General features: G+C 46.3%; 1 protein-coding gene and 1 non-coding gene across 2 annotated transcripts; both read left to right on the forward strand.

Annotated features, from left to right (window-relative positions):
* Positions 1 to 1,224: 1,224 nt before the first annotated feature.
* ddx54 (DEAD (Asp-Glu-Ala-Asp) box polypeptide 54) lies at positions 1,225 to 7,398 on the forward strand. Its single transcript, XM_076044819.1, has 20 exons — positions 1,225 to 1,508; positions 2,154 to 2,280; positions 2,431 to 2,501; positions 2,589 to 2,777; positions 2,857 to 2,906; positions 3,006 to 3,047; positions 3,138 to 3,233; positions 3,321 to 3,442; positions 3,543 to 3,604; positions 3,725 to 3,856; positions 3,974 to 4,184; positions 4,271 to 4,402; positions 4,480 to 4,701; positions 4,784 to 4,857; positions 4,947 to 5,150; positions 5,517 to 5,662; positions 5,772 to 5,885; positions 5,971 to 6,081; positions 6,186 to 6,268; positions 6,796 to 7,398. Exons 1-20 carry the CDS (start codon positions 1,386 to 1,388, stop codon positions 7,152 to 7,154), a joined length of 2,670 nt encoding a protein of 889 aa, XP_075900934.1. The 5' UTR covers positions 1,225 to 1,385; the 3' UTR covers positions 7,155 to 7,398.
* Positions 1,620 to 1,691, forward strand: trnac-gca (transfer RNA cysteine (anticodon GCA)). Its single transcript has one exon. It is a non-coding gene; the product is annotated as a tRNA-Cys (tRNA).
* Positions 7,399 to 21,993: the final 14,595 nt, after the last annotated feature.

Consider the following 21,993-nt stretch of genomic DNA (forward strand, 5'->3'; position numbering starts at 1 on the left):
CAGGGCAATATTTAAAAAGAGTTCTGCTTTTTACCTGCTTTCCCGTCATCACAGGGCTGTGCTATACTACAACCAAAAACAACAAGCTTCTTTTGCATATTGTACATATGACATTTCAGGGCAAAATCAGCATAATGTCTGCTGAACAGTTCTGCTGTTCTGTGAGCTTTTGTCTGTGCAGTGCAATTATTAAAACCTCTCAGTTGTGCAAGTGCAACAGTGGCTGCCTGGATAGGTAGAGCTCGCCTGCCACAACGTTGTATGCAGTCAATTCATGAAAGGTTATGCAACAAAAACAAAAGCCCTGATTGTCGGCTACGGTCCTGTAAATTTGGAATAAAATAAATAAATAGTCAGCATATAATGGGAAAGTAGGGCAGTCTTTTTAGTCTCATTTTTACTCGCCTAAGGGTTATTTTTTTTCTTTAATATGTTGTTGCTTCACAGAGGCAAAGACATATTTAACTGTGCTCCAGGTCAGTGGAGCTCTTCTACTTTTTTTTTTTTTTTTGGTGAAAATAATTAATGCAGACAGATACTGCCAACTCTGGTCACATCATGTACCAGACACTTAAGAATAAGTTAACGTAATCCCAGGTAGTGTAATGTATTCAATGCAAAAGTAACAAAAAGGTTCTAGCACAATAAATACTGTGTATGTAGTCAACTTTCTCTCTCTCTCTCTCTCTCTCTCTCTCTCTCTCTCTCTCTCTCTCTCTCGCTCCCTCTCTCTTTCTCTCCCTCTTCATTTAAATAACGTAAGAATCATCATCCTAATTTTTCATTTAAAACAGAAATTATATATTTTTTAAAAAAGGCAAATAAAAACTGGTTAAATTTCAAATAATAAACACAAGAAGTCTGCAATTCAAGAGTCGACTACTGCTACCTCCTACCACCAGAGTGATGCAGATTTTATTTTATTTTATTTTTTATATGTGAAGGCTTAGTTAAATGTTTTTTTTTTTTTTGTTTTTTTTAAAATCATTGTGTGGCTTGAAAGGGGGTGGAAATAGCAAACCGGCAAATACTATTTTACGGTTTTGCAGGATTTAGCCGCTGCATTGATGGCTTTCAAGTGCAATTTATCACATCTGCGTTCTTTGGCAGCAAATTAGAAACACTTAAATCAATCAGAATAAGGGATAATAAAACTGGCGGTTTTTTTGTAAGCGCTAGGTGGCGGTGTAGAGCTGTTGCCCAGCGGAGGAAGTAGCATCAGAAGAAGACGCACACACGTGTTCAAGACATGGCTGCCTCCCGTGTTGTTGTGTGTTAAGGACCATGAACATTGTGGAGTTTCGCAGTTAGTTTTACCAAATAAAACAAACTATTTTTCTGCTGTCAAACCATCCGGCAGACACTTCAACGCGCCTCAAATCTCCATGATGGCGCAGAGGAAGAAGAAACTGACGAAGAAGAAGAAACACGGAGCTCACCGGGAGCCCGAGGCTGAATCTGACAGCGGCGACTTCGAGTTAGCTGCCGAAGCAAAGGACGATGATTCCGTAAGTGTTTTTTTTTCTACAGAAAACCATGTTGGTTGATTGGAAAACGGTTAACCCTAGCTAACCCGAGCTAGAGGAATGTTTAGACAGCGGCCCGTGTGTCGGTCAGGCGGGGGTATAGCTCAGTGGTAGAGCATTTGACTGCAGATCAAGAGGTCTCCGGTTCAAATCCGGATGCCCCCTGAGAAACCTATAAAGTATCTTTTTCTCTTTCTACCAAGTTTCAATCGACACTACTGATAACACCTAGAAAATACACATTTCCGTGTAAAGTTTGTTCTCATTCGTTCGCAAGTTACGAAGTGACTTCAGACCAATAACAAACAAGTCTTGTATACTGTTCACACTGTCCAAACCTTTTCAGTCATGTTTCTAAGAATGTATCGCTCTAATAAAATGGAGTCAAATGATATCGCAACTAATCAGTTCAGAGGTATCATTTCTCCAGTGCATTTTTGGCAACTGGTATATTCCGGGAAGCACTGAATCATGTGAGACATCATAAGTAAACATCCAAACAAATATTAGCCTAAGATAACAATAAAATCACTAAACGGATTACTACCATGAATCTATAATAATGATAATTTTTTAAAAAAAACTAGAATTTTCTCAGTAATATACATGTTATATTCTGCTTGGCAGCCCCTCAGTAAACTGCCGAGGTTCCCTGCTCTGGCGGAGTGCATGTCAGATGTGGAGCCTGACACCAGGCAGATGGTCCGAGCCCAAAATAAGAAGAAAAAGAAGTCGGGAGGGTTCCAGTCAATGGGTAAGACACAGCGACAACCACTGGTTACGCCAATAAATTTAGTTCATTGCCTGTGTTCATTTACTTCACTTGAAATACAGAAGTTAGCAAAGTCCACGTCATTTTTTTCCCTTTATAGCAGTATTTTAAATGTGTTTTCTATGATTCCAGGTCTCAGTTTCCCTGTGTACAAAGGCGTCATGAAGAAAGGTTACAAAGTTCCCACTCCAATCCAAAGAAAGGTGAACTACTGCTACTCTGGGAGTTTGCTCTCAGTCGTCCTTCAACACTGATATTCAACCCACCATCTTGTCTGCGTTTTCCTTCAGACCATCCCTGTGATCTTGGATGGCAAAGACATTGTTGCCATGGCGAGGACCGGCAGCGGCAAGACGGCTGCCTTCCTGGTGCCCATGTTTGAGAGGCTGAAAGCTCCTCAAGCCAAAACGGGTGCCAGGGCCATCATCATGACGCCCACCCGAGAGCTGGCCCTGCAGACCATGAAGTTCACGAAAGAGGTCCGTTTCCCGAGGGCTCCGTCATCCACTTGTTATTTTCTGGTATTGTGTCGTGCTGAGGTTCGTTTTGTGTTCACAGTTGGGAAGATTCACCGGCCTGAAGACTGCCCTGATCCTCGGTGGAGACAGGTGAGCTTCACGCTGCGTGTTTTTGAACCTGCACACTTTCTCAAATCTTGCACAAAAATTGCTCAAATTTGAATTGTTGCATTATCTGCTGCTTTCCAGTATGGATGAACAGTTCGCTGCTCTTCACGAAAACCCCGACATGTGAGTTTTTTTTTTTTTTTTTGTTAAATTGTTGTATTCCATCACGTCACTCTGCGTTCGAACCATCACGTATTGTGTGATTCTCCTCAGAATCATCGGTACCCCTGGTCGTCTGATGCACGTCATCCAAGAGATGAACCTCAAGTTGCAAGACGTGGAGTACGTGGTGTTTGACGAGGCCGACAGGTGAGAAGTTGCACTTAACGGCATCGCGCTTCATATACTTAAACATCGGAGGAGTCCGTGTGTGTGACCATGGCGACCCTCTCGCAGGCTGTTTGAAATGGGTTTCGCGGACCAGCTTCAGGAAATCATCCGGCGGCTCCCTGAGACCAGACAGACGCTGCTGTTCTCCGCCACGCTGCCCAAACTGCTGGTGGAGTTTGCCAGAGCCGGTGAGACCCACAGCCATTCACAAGTGGTCCATGATGATGGTCAGAAAGCGAAGCAGCAACCTAAACTTTAATCCCGGTTTTCTTTCTTTGACATTTCCAGGCCTGACTGAACCGGTATTGATCCGTTTGGATGTGGATTCTAAACTCAGCGACCAGATAAAGGTAAAGAGTCAATAAGCAGTTTGGTTTGAATATATTAACACTGTCCAAGATGGGTGAAGAGGTGCTTATTTTTGCATTTGTCTGCATTGAAACCTGAAAACTCTTTTCGCTCTTCCTCAGCTCTCGTTTTTCCTCTCGCGTGTGGATGACAAGCCAGCGCTGCTGCTTCACCTGCTCAGGAACGTGGTGAAGCCACAGGAGCAGACGGTGGTCTTTGTAGCCACCAAGCATCATGTGGAGTACATCAAGGAGGTGAGACTCGAGCCGCTTCTCCTTCCTCTCCGTCTTTGTTACCGCTTGTGCAGTGTTGGTTCATACCTCTTATTATTATTTCCTGTAATATGAAAAAAATCTATTCCCTCCCTGCAGCTGCTCTCCTTGGAAGGCGTGGAGTGCGCCTACATTTACAGTTCCCTCGACCACACGGCCAGGAAGATCAACATTGGCAAGTTTGTGCACCGCAGGGCCATGGTGCTGATTGTGACCGACGTGGCCGCCCGCGGTATCGACATCCCCCTGCTGGACAACGTCATCAACTACAACTTTCCATCCAAGGCCAAACTCTTCCTGCATAGAGTCGGTCAGTGGCTGCGACGGCGGAAAACAAGCGTTCACTTTGAGTCGGACCAGGATGTGATCGCTCATGTTTGTTTTCCCCTCCGTCAGGCCGTGTGGGACGTGCCGGTCGCAGCGGCACCGCCTACAGCATGATTTGCCAGGATGAGCTGCCGTTAGTCTACGACCTGCACCTCTTCCTCGGCAGGCCGGTTCAGTTTGCCATGCCTGAACATACCACAGGTAGCTCCCGCAGAACCACCGGTTCCTCACGCATCCTAGTCCATCTCCCGGCTGTAACCCCTCCCTCCCTCGTCCAGATTCAGAGGGCGTGTTCGGCCGCGTGCCTCAGTGCATCCTGGACGACGAGGGGTCTCACCTGATCACGGCTCACGAGAGCTCCCAGGACCTCCAGAACCTGCACCGTGTCTCGGAGAACGCCTACAAGCAGTATCTCAAGTCTCGGCCCAACCCGTCGTCCGAGTCCATCAGACGGGTCAAGAGCACAGACATGGCCTCTATGGCCGTCCACCCGCTGCTAGGTCAGTGAGGATGAATGTATGACAGAAGCAGGGTGAGATCCAGGCGGCGCTCGCTGATACCTAATGATAAGTTTTCTTTCAGGGTCGGGTCTGGAGAAAATGGAGCTGGAACGCCTTCACATCGTCGACGCCATCAAAGGCTACAGATCTAAATCGGTGCGTTGCCGTGCAGCAGGTGTTGTAGAGTTGAAAGAAGAAATGTAGCGCAAACCGAAAAGCACCCAAACACTTTTCTCCTCCTTCAGACAATCTTTGAGATCAACTCGACCTGCAAGACGCAGGCCGGCGAGGTGATGCGGACCAAACGCTCCAGAGATGCTCGGCTGGTGGACAAATTCAACAAGCAGAGAGACGACAAGGCTGCAGAGAGTCTGGCGTCACGGCCAGTCAGAACCACCACTGACAGAGACGATGCACACGGGTCGGACACAGAGGAGGAAGATCTCAAGGTACCGCCGGGTGGGACCGTGTCTTTAGTTTCATCACAGTGTTTCGATGTATTATACATATATCTATTAAACCAGTCTAAAAAAAAAAATGTGTCCATACCATCAGGTGAAAATAGAAAGACTTAGAGTTCAGAGAAACTGAGTAATGCTCATCATGAATTGTTCTGAATATTCCATGAGTTCTTATTTTTTTATTTTATGTTAATGTTTATTTAACAGGGGCGATACATAAATTTCCACAAGAAAGGGAAAATGTGAATTCATTTTTGGATTTAAAAAAACAAAAACAAAAACAAAACAAAAAACTAACAAAAACAAAGATTTGGATTTGGCTTCTTAACATGTTATCATTCATTCCTCCACCAGGGGGTGTTCTCTGCCGTGGTTGGGGGAAAACGAAGGCAGCAGGCAGATGGCGAAGAAAGGCCCAAAAACAAGAGGAGCAGACAGACAGGCAAAGACGAGGAATTCTACATCCCCTACAAGCCCAAAGACTTTGAGTCAGAGAGAGGGTGAGGCATCATTCAAAAACCTCATATAAATAACCTGAACTCAGCCAACAGGGACTCTTAACAAACAGTCCAAATGAATTCCAACCCCTTGCTCTGCTGTTGGCTTCAGGTTGAGCCTCGGCGGCGAGGCCACCGCCTTCGAGCAGCAGGCCTCCTCGGCCGTCCTGGACCTGATGGGTGACGAAGGAGACCGACTGGGCCAGCACAAAACCTTGATGAGATGGTAAAAAAAAAAAACAAACTTAAAGTCTCCCCTCACCTCATTCTGACATCCGAGCACCAACCTGAGCACCACTGTGATCCCTCAGGGACCGCAAGAGGAAGCGCTTCGTGGGCGACTCGGGGAAGGGCGACCCGAAGAAGAAGATCAGGACGGAGGGCGGCCAGGTCATCGCCAACAAGAAGAGCAAGAAGAACTTGTATCCTTTCGTCCAGAAACCTCTTCTGCTCGCTCTCACGGATTCTGTGCTGTGATTCTGTGCTCTGTGCTGTGAGTGTGTTGTGTCGCTTAACTGCCTCTCAGCTACGAGCAGTGGAAGAAGAAGTACAGAATTGACGACGCCGAGTCAGACGGAGAAGGGGGAGGAGAGCGAACACCAGTAGCAGGTAAGAAGTCTAAAGTAAAAAAAAAAGACAAAATTTTGTCAATAAAGTTGAAATTCCGTGAATACAGTCGATGTTGAAAAAGATGAAATTTTGTGAAGAAAGCAGAAATTTCATGAATAAAGTCGACGCAAATAAAGTGGAAATTAGCGTGTAGTTAAAAGTAAACTGTGGAAAACAGGTGTATCCCACAAGGTTCACCCACAGTCATCAGGAAACTGTACTCCACTAGACCTGTGCGCCTTTCGACTTTATTCTCAACATTTTGACGTACTTAACGGTGACATTAATCGCAAAATTTTAATTTTGTTCACGAAATCGCGTCTTTTTTTACGTCAACTTTATTCTCGAAATTTCAATTTTTTTGTTTCGAATTGGAAACTTACTAAAAAAACATTTTATCTTATTTTTTTCTCTTTTTGTGGCCCTGTATAGCTCTTTATTTTTCAGTCCTCACACAAGTTTGTCCCGATTTGCAGGTTTTCATTTCCCTACATTTAATCTTTCTGTCCATCTCGACTGTCTTCCAGGTCGTGGTCGTGGCGGTGGTCGTGGCGGTGGTCGCGGCGGTGGTCGTGGTGGTGGTCGTGGTCGTGGTGGCGGTGGCGGTGGCGGTTGGAGAGGCTTCAACCCCCAGAATCCCAACCTCCAGAAGGTGGGGGTGGGGGCGGCGCCGACGCAGACGGCCGGCGGCCGCAGGATCCGCTCGGAGCTCAAGTCCAAGGATCAGATCCTCAAGCAGCGGCGGAAGCAGAACAAGCAGCAGTTCCTGCAGAGCGGCGGCATGAAGTCGCTGCGCGGCAAGAGCAAGAAGTTCGTCTCGGACGTGAAGAAATCCGGTTTCGGTCGGGGGGGTCAGAAAAAGGGCAAGATGAGGAAGAAACTGTGAGGAGGAGGAGGTGACGCAACCGGACTGACCGGCTGGATCTGGATTCGTCTTCAGTGACTGTTGACTGAGAATCCACGAGCAAAGAGGAAACGTTGTGTCGTCTTCATCCAACACCAGTTGTAACCCCGCTCCAACCCCAAAAAAGAAAAAAAATGTACGACTAGTTGATGTCGATGGAGGCGGATGTGTTTATGCGAGTGCGTTGTTTGCCGCTTCGTCCCAATAAAGAGACACTATGACACGAGATTCATAATAACTTTTCACAGAGTTCTTTGGATGCCAGATAATTCGGTCACTGTCAAGTGGAAGGTGACCCGAAGAGCAGAGAAAAGCGCCCCCTACAGGGGGGACTGTGGTCCTCGGCCAGCTGCAGCTCTGCCTGTTTCCCCGTGAAGGATGCTGATTGGTCCGGTTGCTGATTGGTCTGGTCGTATTCTGACCAACCAGAAGCAGTTCCATTCTGTCAGAGCCTCTTGGCTGTTTTCTTTCTTTCTAAACCTCTGGAAGCCCCCTGTGTTAGATGCTGATTGTTTGCTGCCCTCTGGTGGCTGGTGTGCACTCTTCCTCTGCGTTTGGAAAGAAATGGCTCCAAGGAATTTTAGTACGGCTCACCAAATTCTTTTTTTTTTATTAGTATTATTATTTTAACTTTCAAAGCATGCGAAAATCAGCTTTTATGTAGAGGTGTGTGTCCAGATGTGTATCTGCTTCATTGGAAGCAACAGCAACAGTTGTTGAATTATGTCTCACAGGCTTATTGAAATGGATTTTACAGACTCTGGAACTGATCACTTTTTAGATGATGACCAGCTGACTCGTCTTGCTCATGACATGCGCGTGCGTGACAGTTTTTTCCTTTCCTTTTTCAATTTCATTGGTATCCCTCTGTATGCCTCATATATCAAAGCTTGATGTGTTATTACGGAGAAAAAAAAAAGGCAATTGAAACCCACATTAAAGCGAGGAGCACCACCGTGCGTGCCGAATCCAAGACGTTCTCATTTTCTTCCAGCTCATTTATTAATGTATTCATCACGCTGATGGTTTCTGCCATCCCATAATGAGACGGTTATCTCACGGCCGAGCCGTGTCCCATCTGCTCACCGTACGTCAAATGACGGTGTAAGTTATTTCCCACAGGAGACACGACGCTCCATCATCCCTGCGGAGCATCCTGCTCGGGGAAGGTTGACCACATGCACAAGCAGCCTGCAGGAGGAAGAGGAGGAGGAGGAGGAGGAGAGCAGCGAGGAGGGCAAGTTAAGATGATGAGCTTTCTGAGTACATCTGGATGTGGTTACACTGCTGTTTGGGATGACTGCTCGTCTGTGTGCGCGTTTATCACAGGTTATTCATCGCCGCTGAGGTTCTTCAGGGAAGATTTGTGCATCCCAGTCGGCCGTGTGAACGTTGCTGCTGCTGCTGCTGCTGCTGCTCTGAGAGATGGCGGGATGGAAAATGGGTGGTAGGTGCACGAGGTGATGTATTTTGTCCAAACAGCGCACACGTCACCATGGTGACACACACGCCAGAGTGCTGTCACGGCACAGCGGGTTTCCCGCCCCCCCTCATTCAAATCCATTCATAAAATTCTGCTCCACCTTTTATGACATCACTGAGGGCTCGCTGGCTCTCGGGTTTGGTGACAGTCCAGCAGCTCCAGACAGGTGCCTCTAATTTGTCTCCTTGAAGGTCCAACAAAGCATCAATTTTTAGTGGGAGGCCTGGAAACACAGGGCTAAATAAGCCCAATGTGGGTCATATTGAACAGGCTTGATGTTTTTATGTTTGTTCTGATTAATACAAGCCAATTTTCCACTAAATTTTTTTTTTTTTTTTTTTTTTTACAAATACGCCATGGGCATTTAAAACCCGTTGATGGATGTATGTTGACTGTAATGAGATCAAATTACAGCATTACAAGAATGTGCACTTTCAAAAGAAAATTCTAATATACTTTTAGAATATGTGACAAGAAAATGCATACATATAAGAACATATACACTTAAGAACATATAATTAAAGTCCAGTGTATAACAGTCTTCCATTATTATTCATCTTCATAATACTCATAATAGTTAGTTGTTGTAACTGTTTAGATTTCCAATTTAGAATCAGCTGCACTGTGATAGTGATGGGTGATTTGACTGGCTGCTCGTGCATCAGCCGGTGACAAAACCCACCTCTCACCAAACCCAGCTATAAAAAGTCATTTGTCCAGAGCTGCGACCAGATAGCGCTCGGGGTTGTGCACCACTGTCTGCAGCCACAGCGAGCGGGAGTGGAGGAGGCTACGCTGCCGACGGTATCAGTTAATCCACCCACGGAGATACGGAGCCGCTCGGCTCTGAGGCCTCCCCCTCCCCCGCTGCCCCTCCACCCCCGACTCTCTGCCACCACGGCTGCGGCAGCACTCCAGTCGTCCCGGAACGGCAGCCTTATCTCTGCTCAGGGTTCCCAGGACTGACACAGCATCCACTCGAGATACGGCCAAGAGGCCGAGCATCGGAGCGCCGTTGCTCTCGTGGAGGAGGAGATAGAAACGCTGGGAGGGCAGCCGGACCCCTGTGCTGCTCAGGGGTCGTTTGGTTGGCTTCCTGATTGGAAATTTTAATGAAAAAAAAAAAAAAAGTCAAATATTCATCAAACTGCTTTGGCACTTTGAAAGATGTGCACTCAAGACAAATTATATAGTTTCATGCATCCTGCAGCATTGAACATTTGTTATGAGCTACAGCTACTGCATTATTTATTTATTGATAAGTTTATTTAGACGGGACAGTGCATATTAATGAACACTGAGTACATGAGTACTCGCTGTAAATACGCTGGACTAAATTTCATTCCTAGTCCCCAAAACAATACAACAATTGACATAAAAAATTCAAACAATATAATACAACAATTGACATAAAAACAGTTGACATAAAAAGTCCATAAACATTCACGCATAATAACTATACCTACATTATTGCACACGTATTTGCCATAAACATTTGCACATAATAATTACATAGCTACACGATTGCACAGGCACCGGCTGTAAACGTACAACTGCACACACAAGAAAGACCCAGATTAAACATGGTTACAGGTGCTCACAGGTTTGTCTCATACCGAGTCTGTGAGTTGTGCTTGAAAAAGTCAGAAAAGTCGAAAACTGTGTAATATTAATGGCACGCTTGTTCCATTCTAAACATCCTTGGATTGACAATAAGTTTTGAGAAAATGTAGCTCTGGTCCCAATGCTCCTATCTGATTGTTTTTTTTATATAGCACAGACAGTTGGTGAGATTCTACTCTTCTAATACATCTCGATACCTTCCGGTAATTACTTAAATGTGCTCTTCAAATAGTAAAACAATCAAAGTTTGAATTTTGAAGATTTTTCCAACCTACAGGTAGATTCAAGTCAACTCCTAGTCTTTTTTGATGGACACAGTGTGATCCCCAGATCCTTCTACACCCCCCAACCCTGCATCTCATTTATCTCAATCCACTATCAAAGCCATTGTCTCTGTGCAAGATACGTGAGTGCGCCGTGTCTTTTCCCGAGCGGCCGTGCCTGCCGTCTGGCTCCCTCTGACTCTCCGTGTGCTCCCCCTCCGCTGATAAGATTTGCTGCCCTATCGCTCACGAGGCAAAAGGCCACTTGAGGTATGACAGGGGCCGGCATGGACTGACTGACATCGGCCGCTCGCGCTTCTCGCTGCGTCTCTAATTATTCTCCTCCTGCTGAAAATCGTTAATGGATAATAATCTACAAAGGGGCTCTGTTCTTTTTTTTTTTTTTTTCTCCCCCCCACACCCACCACCACCACCCAACCACCCCACCATCCTCCTTGTTTTGCGTTGACGTCACGCCGTCTCCGTCTGGGTGGAGCTGAGACGGTGTTGGGTCAGCCGGTGGTTAGCCGGGTTTATGGCAGCGTTGTAATTACAGCGCCGCAGCTTTGTCTCGGTAACGAGCGGCTCGGGGTGATGTTTGGAGCGAGCTGCTCCAAGGAGCGGCTAAATTAGCCTGATGACTGGAGCGAGGCCTGCAGTCGGTGGGAGTGTCTCGTCGGCGGAAAGAGAAAAAAACAAAAAGAAAACTTCCTAATTAGAAATGGAAATGTCAGCTGGGGTTTTGTTGGCTCCGGGTCTCTACTGCGGTCCAATGGGAAACAGATTTGGGGAGCAATGATCACACACATCTGAAACCCTTTGAAAATGGGAAATTTCCTTTTGATGAAGTGCGACCAGCTCATAGTGGAAACAAAAAAAAAAAAGACATGCACCATCCACAGCTTCACTTTTACCCTGCTAATGATTATTTACTTTCCATCCCAAAATATCTTCTAGAAATATACATCAGCCAATCTTAAAATTTCCAACATGTGCATCTTGGCTCATTGGCTATTTACGGTTCGCTCTCACGCACCTATGCAGTGAAGTTTTAAAAGTAGGGCTGTCAAACGATATATTTTTTTATATCGCCATTAATCACAGAATCTTCATAGTTAACTGCGATTAATCACGGTTTGAATTGTATGTGTAAAATTCTGTTCTTTTGCATTTCAAGGCAGTGTTAAGCCCATAGTGTAAAGTATGTCTTAACAGAGTCTTCTTTGGGAATCAAATCAACACATAGAAAGAATTTCCTTTTTGTATTCTTTAAAAAAAAAAAAACGTGCAATGTAGAACAACTTAATTCAATGTTTACACTAAATAAAGTTTTCAAATTAAAAAAGTGCCACGTGGACCCACTTGTCAACTTCAAAAATACAGCTTAAATAAAATGCTACAGTGTGGCCATGAACCCATGACTTAGAGGTAGAAAACAACTTCCAAAAGAGGAAGAAGAGGAATGAAGTAAACAAAAATACAAAAATACAGTTTTTCAAATTGAATAAGCTGTTTAAAAGTCCAGCAGCTCTCTTTCTGTTCATCACTCTTTTGTTTACAACAGGAAGCTGCGTCATAAAATGGCACCACGGACAGACGGGCTGACAACGGGTTAGTAAAAGGGACATAAAGGCGTACGTAAAATAGATTGTATTTAACTAATCACGATTAATGCGTCAGCGCTTACAGCCCCAATTAAAATATAATGACAAAAACAATAGCACTTATATTGCACTCTTCTTCTTTAATTGTATGTTATTAGATGGCCAAATGCACCATGAGATAAATGATAATGACGTTTTGTATACTGAAAATGTGAAAGTTTGCTAAAATGCTAATATGCTGCAACAACAAAAACTTTCACCGGTAATATCTCACACATCGTGCTGAGCTTCTGACTGATATTCACAAGCTCAGCATTCCCGAACAACAGGCTTCCAAAAAGAGGAAGCAACTGCTTCAAGCTAACTGACGTCGACTCGTTGTGCGGCTCCGTCCCACATGGACATGTGAAATAAATCACATTAAATCAGATTGAGATTAGTTTAGATTTACAGATACAGGAATGTTTGGCTGTCTGAGTGCAATCCTTCAATTCTCCACCACACCCACTGTGTTCAGCATGGGAGGATGAAGGAAAAGAAAATGAAAGCTCCACCACCTGGAGACTGAACATGTTTTTTTTTGGACATGGTTCACTCCCGGCGGAGTTCTGAGTAGATCATTGTGTGATCCGGTGCTGCTGTTCTGCTGTGAATCTGGATGCAGAAAAATGAGGAACACTTTTGGTCTTGAGAGTCTGGAAAAACTCTCGTTTTTTTTTTTTTTTTTCTCTTTGCAGCAGTCAAAATCCACACAAAACTTCTTGAATTTAAAATGCGCCGGTATTGACGTGTTTTTCTTCAAGAATGTTGCATATGAAGTCCAATACTGTCTTTACTGGGAGTTCAAACCTTCGCCCTGTAGGTCCTTCTGTTGTCTGCATAGTTAGTTTTTTTGTGATTGGCTGAGCAACAACAAGGACAGGAGACGCTTCAGTGTATGGCGCTGTTGCAGCGTGTTGGCTCGGAGCCACGGCCCGTCGGATCAGGACTGGCCGAGGGTTATTTTTGGGGATGTTCCGGAGCTCCACAGAAAGCCCTTATAAAGCTTCTCACTTGGGCGGGTGGTGGAAAGTAGGTTATCAGCGCCGCCGAAGCTTCTTCTCGACGGGCCCGACTCGTTTGCATCTAGTCAACACCTCCCCGCCGCACATCTTGACCCCTCGGACTTCCTGAAGCCGCCCGTGGGCCTCCAGCGCGGTGGCTTCTCGTTGCCGCTCGAGTCTTTCGCACTTGGATTTCTTTCTTGAAACTTTGTCCTGCGCGACACTTCCCTCTCCAGCCTCCCTGCACTCCGTCCTTCTCCCCTATCCTCATCTGTTTTACATTAGTAATGAAGGCTCTGAGCACTTCACAATAGCTTCACACCGACAGGGTTTCAGAGCGACGCCTCGATGGGAAATCACTCCGGCCGTTGATGTGCATCATTTTAAAATGGGCGATAATACACCATGTCAGACCTTTTAGCTGGACGCAAAGGACAAAATGAAACAAATCTGTATTGGACAAGTGAAAGTGATCCAATACTGGTTAATGATAAAATACCTTCAGTTTATGTTATTATTATCAAATCTTGCTGCCCCCCTTTTTTTTGGCATTTGCAGCGTCTTTGCCCAAGAAATGTTTTCCCAGACTTTTCTTTTCATCCCTTGTCCGTCTGAGGTTTCGGCACTTCATTTGTCTTACCCAAGATCAGAAGAAGAAGAACAAGGAGAAGAAGAAAGTCAAAGTAATCAGTGGACGGTGAAGCTGGATAAAGCTCGAGACAAAACCAGGACTAACTGGATGATGCACATTGTTGGTGCGCAAGCTTCTGAGGAGCAGAGAGACTGATCGCAAACTGAACAACCCTTTGTTTTTTAATGAAAATTGTTTGTTTTTGTTTTGGGGAAATTTTGAAATGACAAAGCACATCTCTGATCATTTTGAATCAAACCTAATGGGTCTGGAGAATTAAACCAGACTGCTTTCTTATTTGAATTCCAACCGCTGCATCTTACACAAGACCAGCAGAAAACATGAAGCATACATTTTACATTCTCTGTAATATTGAAAAAAAAAAAAAAACGTTCTAAAATACACCTTTATATTTACACACAAAAGAGAGTCCAATTAACCGCTACACTCCTCCAGACAACCAAAAGATGGCGCTGCAGCCACGGTCGTAGCCCTCCAGCCTTCCATCATAGTCATGAACTCTGCTTTGGTTTTTTTTTATTGGCTTTGGAAGAGTCGCGCCCCAAACAAACTGGGCCGGCGTGGAAAAGTCTGCGTAAAGCGGCGTCCACCGGGGAGCACTTGGACTCGACGCTGCACAGCATCTTTGAGGATAAAGGCCATGGAGGAAGGGAGAGAGGAGGGGAGGGAGAGCCACTTTCCTGGTGACATTATGTAGGCTTGAGTGGCTGTATGGCTCCCTGGAAGACCCATCGAGGCTGCACAGGTCCAGGTGCACGGCAGGCAGGTTATATACTTCACATCTGGCCCGGTGAGTCACGGGATGAGAAAGACGGAGCGGCCCGGGAAACACAGATACGCCGAGCTGGGAGGAGGAAGGCCGTAACCTTTTCCATAAGGAGGCCCTGGGATATGATTGGTCGAGGGCTACTTTCCCTGGTTTCTCTCCCCACTTCATGCTTCCCTCCCTCGCTAACAGACCTCCGATGGCACGCAAGGCCCTGACCGCCGCCGCAGCGTGGCGCCCAAAGAGTACACAGTGTACGTGTGTGTGTGTGTGTGTGTGCAGTGCTTGAGCCAGCCTCCGGAAGGCCGAGACCCCGGATATGTTGTGGAAGTGTGCAGTGGACAGGGGCCAGACAGGACGTGACCTTCTGGAGGAAGCTCTCCGGCCACCATAGGGCCAAGCGCCTATCACTCAACGTCCTTTGTCCCGCCCACCTGACTGACCGCCTCAAACGCACAGTGAGGATTAAATCCAGCCCTTCGTTTTTGGGTCAATATCAACTCTGGACTTAAACACAGGAATTTTTGATGTATAAGGTGTTATTATTATGTTATTAATGATGATTTAAAAAAAAAAAACAGCCGGGAACTTATTTGGACACTTTAATTTTTTTAATTGAATTGACTGGAAAACTAAGAAAACAAAAACAACACAGTAGTAGAACTTAAATTCATTCCATTTAACTTTACAATAGTGATCTTTTTAACGATGCCTGCGACTGAAATCACTATCGAGATCTTCGACAACAACTTGCGGTTCTCCGCCTCGTCCTGCACATTGTTAACACCCTCAAAAGCCCCTTTGTGTTTACTCCTACGCACGGGGACCAAACCGATCTACACAACATCAACTCAGTCCACGCGTCGCAGCTGCCCGACATGGTTATTTATTAGTCCTCAGGACCTCACTGTAATTTAGCAAGGCCACTTTCATTACTCCCGATCATGCAGATCAAAGCTGCCGCCAGAGTCCCTCCTCTGCAGCCTGTCCAGGCCCCAACCTGCGCTCCGGACAAATGGCCAACAGGTCAGCGCCTCAGTTCCGCTGCGGGGTCGAGGCCGAGGGCGCCGCGCTGACCCCGGGCCGATGCCACTGTGCCTTCAACTGCCCTGCGCGCAGATTTAGACTGAACAGATCTTTTTATGTTGGAGGCGTCAAAGGAAACGGAGACAGCAGAGATGATAATGCGAAAGGGATTAATGACCAATTAAGACTTAATCCTTTTAAAGTTTTTTTTTTCAAATAATTTGATATTTTGTTATTAGAATAAATGTCTAAATGACAGAATGTTCAAACGGAAGCTGTGCTGCAAAATAAGGCCATTTGCATTTTCTTTAAACATCTGGAGGTGATTGAGGGTCATTTCCAAAATGAAGGACATTTTATGTAAAATAAATGTATATATGAAATATCTCCTATGGATTATTATCTATCTATCTATTATTATCTTATCTTATGGACATTGTATCCTCCATTTTATTATAGTGAGACAGTCAATCCATAAATAATATAAAAATGTCGGTTAAATTTTAACACACAGACCAATGTGGATTAAACCTGTTGAATTTATAATGACCACTGCTGAACAACATTATTCTGGACCCTGCAATAATAATGATTATTTGCCACCCTTTGCATGATGGGAATTTTGCAGCTTCATTTTCTCATGTCACTGTCAAGTAAAAGATACTGGAAACCTGCTGTATAAATGTAGTGATATAATAATAATAAAAATAAATTTCTTCAGCTTTTTTACCCTCGGCACCTTTATAGTTTAAGGAACAATAACTAAAAAAAAAGAGTCAAATACACCAAGAGTAAAATACCAAATCATCCAAGTTGTGGAATGTTGTCGTGCAAAGTAAAAAATAAAATCTGAATCTTTACTCAAATATTTATTTTCAAATTTTCTCCCCTACATCTGTTGAATCAGAAAAATACACCTCCTGTTAGTTTTTATTCCAATCTGATTTTGGACGATTGTGAAACAGACATCTCAACCAAACGTGGGAAATTGTGTGGAGTTAAAAGACGTTTGGATGTCTTTGTATTACGAAAAAATAAGGGGGAGGAGGTGCCTAAAGGTGCTAATTAACAGAGCTGTCAGTGGTTCCTTGAAGTGAAGTGAACTTGCCGATAAGCAGAGTGGCTGCCGGGGGAAAAACCGACGGGCCCCCGGAGCCATCTGGACCTTGTTCCCCCAGAAAATGTTGCTCTGGCACAAAAGAGAGGCAACCGGCGGTTCGATCTGAGGAAGAAAAGGCGAGTTTAGCGTTTGTATTTTGTTCGTAAAGTTTTAGAAAATCAGTGTCAGGTACCTGAATGTTGACCCAGACAGTTATGAGACGTCCACATATCTTGGTCCTTAAAAAGAAAAAATAAAAAAAAAATTGTAATGTTTTTAAATGTGACAATACATGCAAGAAATCAGACCACTTGAATAGCAAACATTCTTGTCCACTAAAAGTCAGTCTTTCCTTTTTTATTGGTGTCTTTGTCACCTCATTAAAAAAGAAACTGGCATTGAGGATAAGCGTGTTTTCCCTGACACGTAAAAGATGTGCAAATAAATCGACCGAAAAGGCCGGAGGACGCCGAGTCGCATCTTATTAATTTAAGACTAAATGACCAAAAAAAGACATAATGAGCCAGAGTTGTGTTTGTTCACGTGCGTGAGGTCTGATTTCTTGGACTCGTTTCAGGCAAGAAGAAGAACAAAATAGAAGCCTCCCCGACAATCAAAGGAAAAGATGAATTTCCCCTCATCCTTTCCTTCCCCAGTCGGCGACTTTCTCATTGACTCTGCTCGGCTCTGCTCGGCTTGGCGGCGCTGAGAGCGCCGTCCTGCCGGTCTGGCGCGGCTCATCTCCTGCAGGTAATCAAGCATCATTCTTTCATGAGGCTGTGAGTGTTGAGGAGAGGCTCTGGATCTCCCCTGCTGCTTCTGCCAGCGATACATCCTGCTGCACGTCGGGGAACATGACAAGCGCACTCCCCTCCCAGCTCACTGCACCTGAACGCACTACACTATATCTCATGACTCGACGGCTCCAGTCGGATCTCTCGCGCCGCTACGGCCTTCGAGGCTGCGAGTCAAGTGTGAGATTTCTTTTTTGATGCGCCATCATTAACTGTGGGTTTCGGAAACACTCGGCTGCTGAATTGCACAGCTGGACTTTTCTGGAATCCTACAGAAATCCATGTCGGAGTAAATACATTGCTTTACCACCGTTCCAGTCAAAAACAAACATCTATCTGTGTTACATTATTATCAGGCAGGTTCAGAACCCTCCCCCGCCCAAAAAAACCCCCCACAAAAATCTCGAAATGATATCCAGAAACCCGGACTTCAAACAGCGGAGGCAGGTTGAGTTAGTTGAGTTATGGCGCATCGATCTAGTGCGAGAACAAAGGCGGCGTTTTTGGTGAAGAGAAAGCTGGAAACGGCGGATGGAGAGGGAGGCGATAGATGGATGGATGGATGAAGCAGACAGAAGACACAAGCAGCCCGGGTGGGGGCGGGGCCTGCGGCGGACTGTGCCTGGACTCTGGGGCTCTCTGGGCTTGATGTCAGCCGGGATCTGGAGGAAAAGTTGCTCCCATGAGGAGGGCGAGCAAAGAGGGAGAGAAAGTGGGGGCGTGTGGGGGGTTAGTGAGGGTCTGGATGATGGTTGAAATTAACCAGGTGCCCTCCAGGTCCAGCTGTCAATCCAGAGCCTCCCCCCACCTCCTCCGCTCCTGCACTGAACAACTGTGGGAGCAGTTTATTATTATATATATATATTTTTTTTTTACAAAAAACGGTCAGGTGCTCCTTCTCCTTGAGCTTCCGTCCGGCCCCGTGTCTGTTTTTCTCAGCCTGGTGTCTGGTTGGTGATGAATAACCGGAGCGCTCCTCGGTTATCTCCACTTCCTTCAAGAGTTTCGAGCCAGAGCCAGATGTAGCCATTCGTCTTAATCTTTCCTCTAATTTTCATCTGGATGCCCGAGGGACGTTTCACTTTTTTCACGACAACGTCTTGGCTGTCAGAGAAATAACCTCTGGAGGCGTCGGCGGCGTCCAAACGCGACAAATGTGGAAAAGCTGCCGCTCCGAGACGCTGCATGACAGAAAAACCAAAAAACACGTCGACGCGAAGAGGCCGAGCGTCGACGCGAAGATTCAATTTCCTGTCGTCACATCGACGCTAATGCGTTTGAGTTGTAAGCGGCGGCGGAGACATGGTGTGGAGTCGCAGGAGATGAGAGATCTCACACCGCCGCCAACGTCAAGAATTCATGACGCCGTTTAAATATTCAGATGAAGGAACCAGGAAAGTGGCACTCGTTTTGAGAAAACATAGAATTATTCATGATTTTACCACGACGCAGGCAACCTCTTTCACCCAGAAAATGTCAAGGACGAGTGCGCACTCGTCTTCCAGATTAACGGGCGAAACCTTCTTCCTTCAGTCCGCAGCCAGAGACCCGGAGCGGCTCCAGCCTCACGTGACGCCAGATGATGATTGCAAAGCTGTGCTGTGATTCCACAGTGGTTGTGTCGTCTCTCACCCATCGTCACTTGTTGTTGTTTGGAAGCGAAAGAGTCGATGACTCAAAACGGGAAAAACCTCAAGACAGAAGAAATAATTTCAAGATTCCAACATTTAATTGACTTTCAGACCTTTATTCCTCATCCTGCGTCCTGGATCATTTGTTCCAGAGACCCAACAGGATAATTAACTCTCTGTTTGCAGCCTCCTGCAACAAATGTGGGACTTTTAGCAAGCTTGCTTCAAGGGGCGTGGTCATTAACTCTGAGGAATGTGTGCCCCTTGTGACATAATGAATTCCTGTTTTTTATGTATGGATATTTTCTAAGAAAAAGTGGAGCAAGCCAGAGGAATTAAGGATGGTTGAACATGACGGTGGACTAGGTTTGGGCAAAATCCAAAATTTACCAACCATTTGAAGGTAAACATTGTGAAAAATATTGATTGCGATATTCGACAATATTGAATATCAGCCCAAGACTATTCGGGACATTTAAAGTCTTCTTGTCATACGGGATTATCTCCTTTCTATGGAACACAGAACCAGGAAGTGGCAAAACTATTCAAACAAAATATTTTGGCCTTGCTGGGGAAGATTCCTCCGAACCGACGGCCATTCCGACGCATTGTTTCCCGACGCCGCTGCATTTCACAGCACATTAAACAGCGAACCGTGCGAGCGCGAGCTTTATGGAGAGCGGCGGAGGTGTGTGGAGACGGCGGTAATGAAGCAGGGCCGGGCCAACAAGAGGGGACCCTGTGTGCACCAGCCGGGGCCCCGTGCACGCGGCACGCAGGCCTCGCCGCGAGGCACATGGCCGCAGCACCACGCACGTTCACGCTCACAGTGAGGCCGCATTGTGCCGCAGTAATTGATAATAAACAGGTCCTGTAGCAGGGACCTTTTTTTTTTTTTTTTACGGCTTTTCCAGTCTTGTTAATTTTGGGAAAAAAAGGAAAAAGAAAGCTGCATTGGTTCTTTCCTTCCAGATTTGACTGAGTCTTTCAGCGTCAGCTCCCATGAACATGCCTTTGTTATTGGCGACCCGGTGACCAGGCCGCCTTCAGCGGCTGTGTCAATACCAGAGACGGAAATCAGGAGGCGGACATGTCGGGGGGGGGGGCGACACTGGACCGGAGCGTTGAAGAGGGGGACGGTTGGTTCGTGTTCCTGCCCACAGAGCCCAAGTTTCCTTCCAGCAGCCAGAGTTATGATATGACACCCCAGTCGTAAAACTATATTTTTCCTACACTGCGCGAGGCCGGGAGGAACGACGGGGGGAGTTAATTTTGTGTCCAGATGATGAATTCTCACAAGACCTCATTTGGGGAAATGCGGAAAATCATTGACGAAAACAACAACAACAAAATCTTCCTGGATGAAGATTTTGTTCCATGCGAACGAACAACAGAGTTTTGTGCTCTTTTCAATTAGGCTCTGCCTTTTGCGTGCATGCATGAGTAGATTTAAACAATACGGTGCAATTACACGGATTGCCCACTCGCTAAGTTTTCGACTCTCAGCGATGGATTTTTCGAAGTCGTGGCTAACAATTTTTTTATTTTTAAACCTACAGCTGACCAGCAGGGGGCATTTCCCTATTTTTCTCCCCTATTCTCCGCTTGAATAAAAAAACCAAGCATCCAGATTACAGCCCTAAACTCCCCCTCCCCTCCTCTCCCCCGACTCCCCAGTTGTGTGGGAGATAGAGGTTGAAGGGTGGTGAGTGGGGCGGCCGAGGGGGGGTGAGAGGGTATGTGGGGGTGGGCGGGGGGCTCAGAGCGAATTCTTGTCCAAACATTCTGCACGCGGATTTGTATTCATTGCACCCCTGCTGCTATTGATATCATTACGCGGGGTGCTCACGCTGCGAGCAGGGGGCTGGGACTGGCAACCGGGAGGTCACGGAGCCGCAGGCCCTAACGAGAAGTGACACTGGCTCCAGGTCGGCCAAGCATCCACCGGATTTCAATGGGAGCCGCACTTTCCCAGTCAGCGCATTAGATCAAAGATCATTACCTGCTAATCAAAACACATGAACGTAAAGGGGGCTTCCCTTCCTTCCTTCCACCCTGCCTTTCCCCTTTTTCCTCCGCTGCCTCGGAGCCCTGAGAGGTGGGAGATTAAAAGTGGGAGACGGAGCCAGAGACCTGTTTTTGGAGTGGAGTGGAGTGGAGTGGAAGACCTCCGAACTGCCACTTCCTGGACGGTTTTAAGCACCTGCAGCTCTCCTGACTTGAGATACCACCTGTCTTCATCTGTTTTCGGCTACTCGCAGAGCTCACCCAAATGCCACAGAAGAGTGAAACATTTTTCCCGCATTTTGTCTTTGCACTTTCTGGACCTTGCAGCCTCTTTCGGGGGCCTGGAAAAAGTTTGGCGTGACTTGTTGGGCCACCTTTATCTGTTTTGTTTTTTTTCTTCCTCCCAGGCAGCATTGTCTTATTTGGAGACACGAGCACGTGACTCTTGTCAGGTCGTGATAACGACAAGTGGTGTCCCCCCCCCTCCCCCGGTTTTAACAGCATAGCAGCCCGGCCGGCTCGGCGTGCAAAGCACAGCAGTCGCCCCGCTGGATGCTGGACTACGAGCCGGTGAATTCCTCTCCGGGTCTTCAGGTCTACAGCCTGGCGTTGCGTCGTCCACTCCACTCAGCTCATCGGTGCTCAGTCCGAGGGGCCTGGGTCTCGAAATGTTGGACCCCCACCGCCCCTCCCTCAGGCCCCCCACCCCCCCACCCCCACCCCCAGGGCCAACGTGGCACCGAGCGGGGGAGGAGGGAGCAGCAGCGCTGGGTATTTTGCTGCTGTACCGAAGGGCTCCATGGCCCATTAATCGTTTGTTTGAGTTTCCG

The sequence above is a fragment of the Nelusetta ayraudi genome, unplaced genomic scaffold, assembly GCF_046127955.1.
Source record: "Nelusetta ayraudi isolate G7.1 ecotype Tasmania unplaced genomic scaffold, CSIRO-AGI_Nayr_v1 ptg000083l, whole genome shotgun sequence".
Lineage (NCBI taxonomy): Eukaryota > Metazoa > Chordata > Actinopteri > Tetraodontiformes > Monacanthidae > Nelusetta > Nelusetta ayraudi.

Excerpts from the sequence above, each read along its gene's own strand:
- ddx54 (XM_076044819.1), top strand. The coding sequence starts at position 1,386 with ATGATGGCGCAGAGGAAGAAGAAACTGACGAAGAAGAAGAAACACGGA. Across the intron at positions 3,443-3,542 it reads GGTGGAGTTTGCCAGAGCCG|GCCTGACTGAACCGGTATTG; the intron begins GTGAGACCCACA and ends TGACATTTCCAG. Across the intron at positions 4,185-4,270 it reads ACTCTTCCTGCATAGAGTCG|GCCGTGTGGGACGTGCCGGT; the intron begins GTCAGTGGCTGC and ends CCCCTCCGTCAG.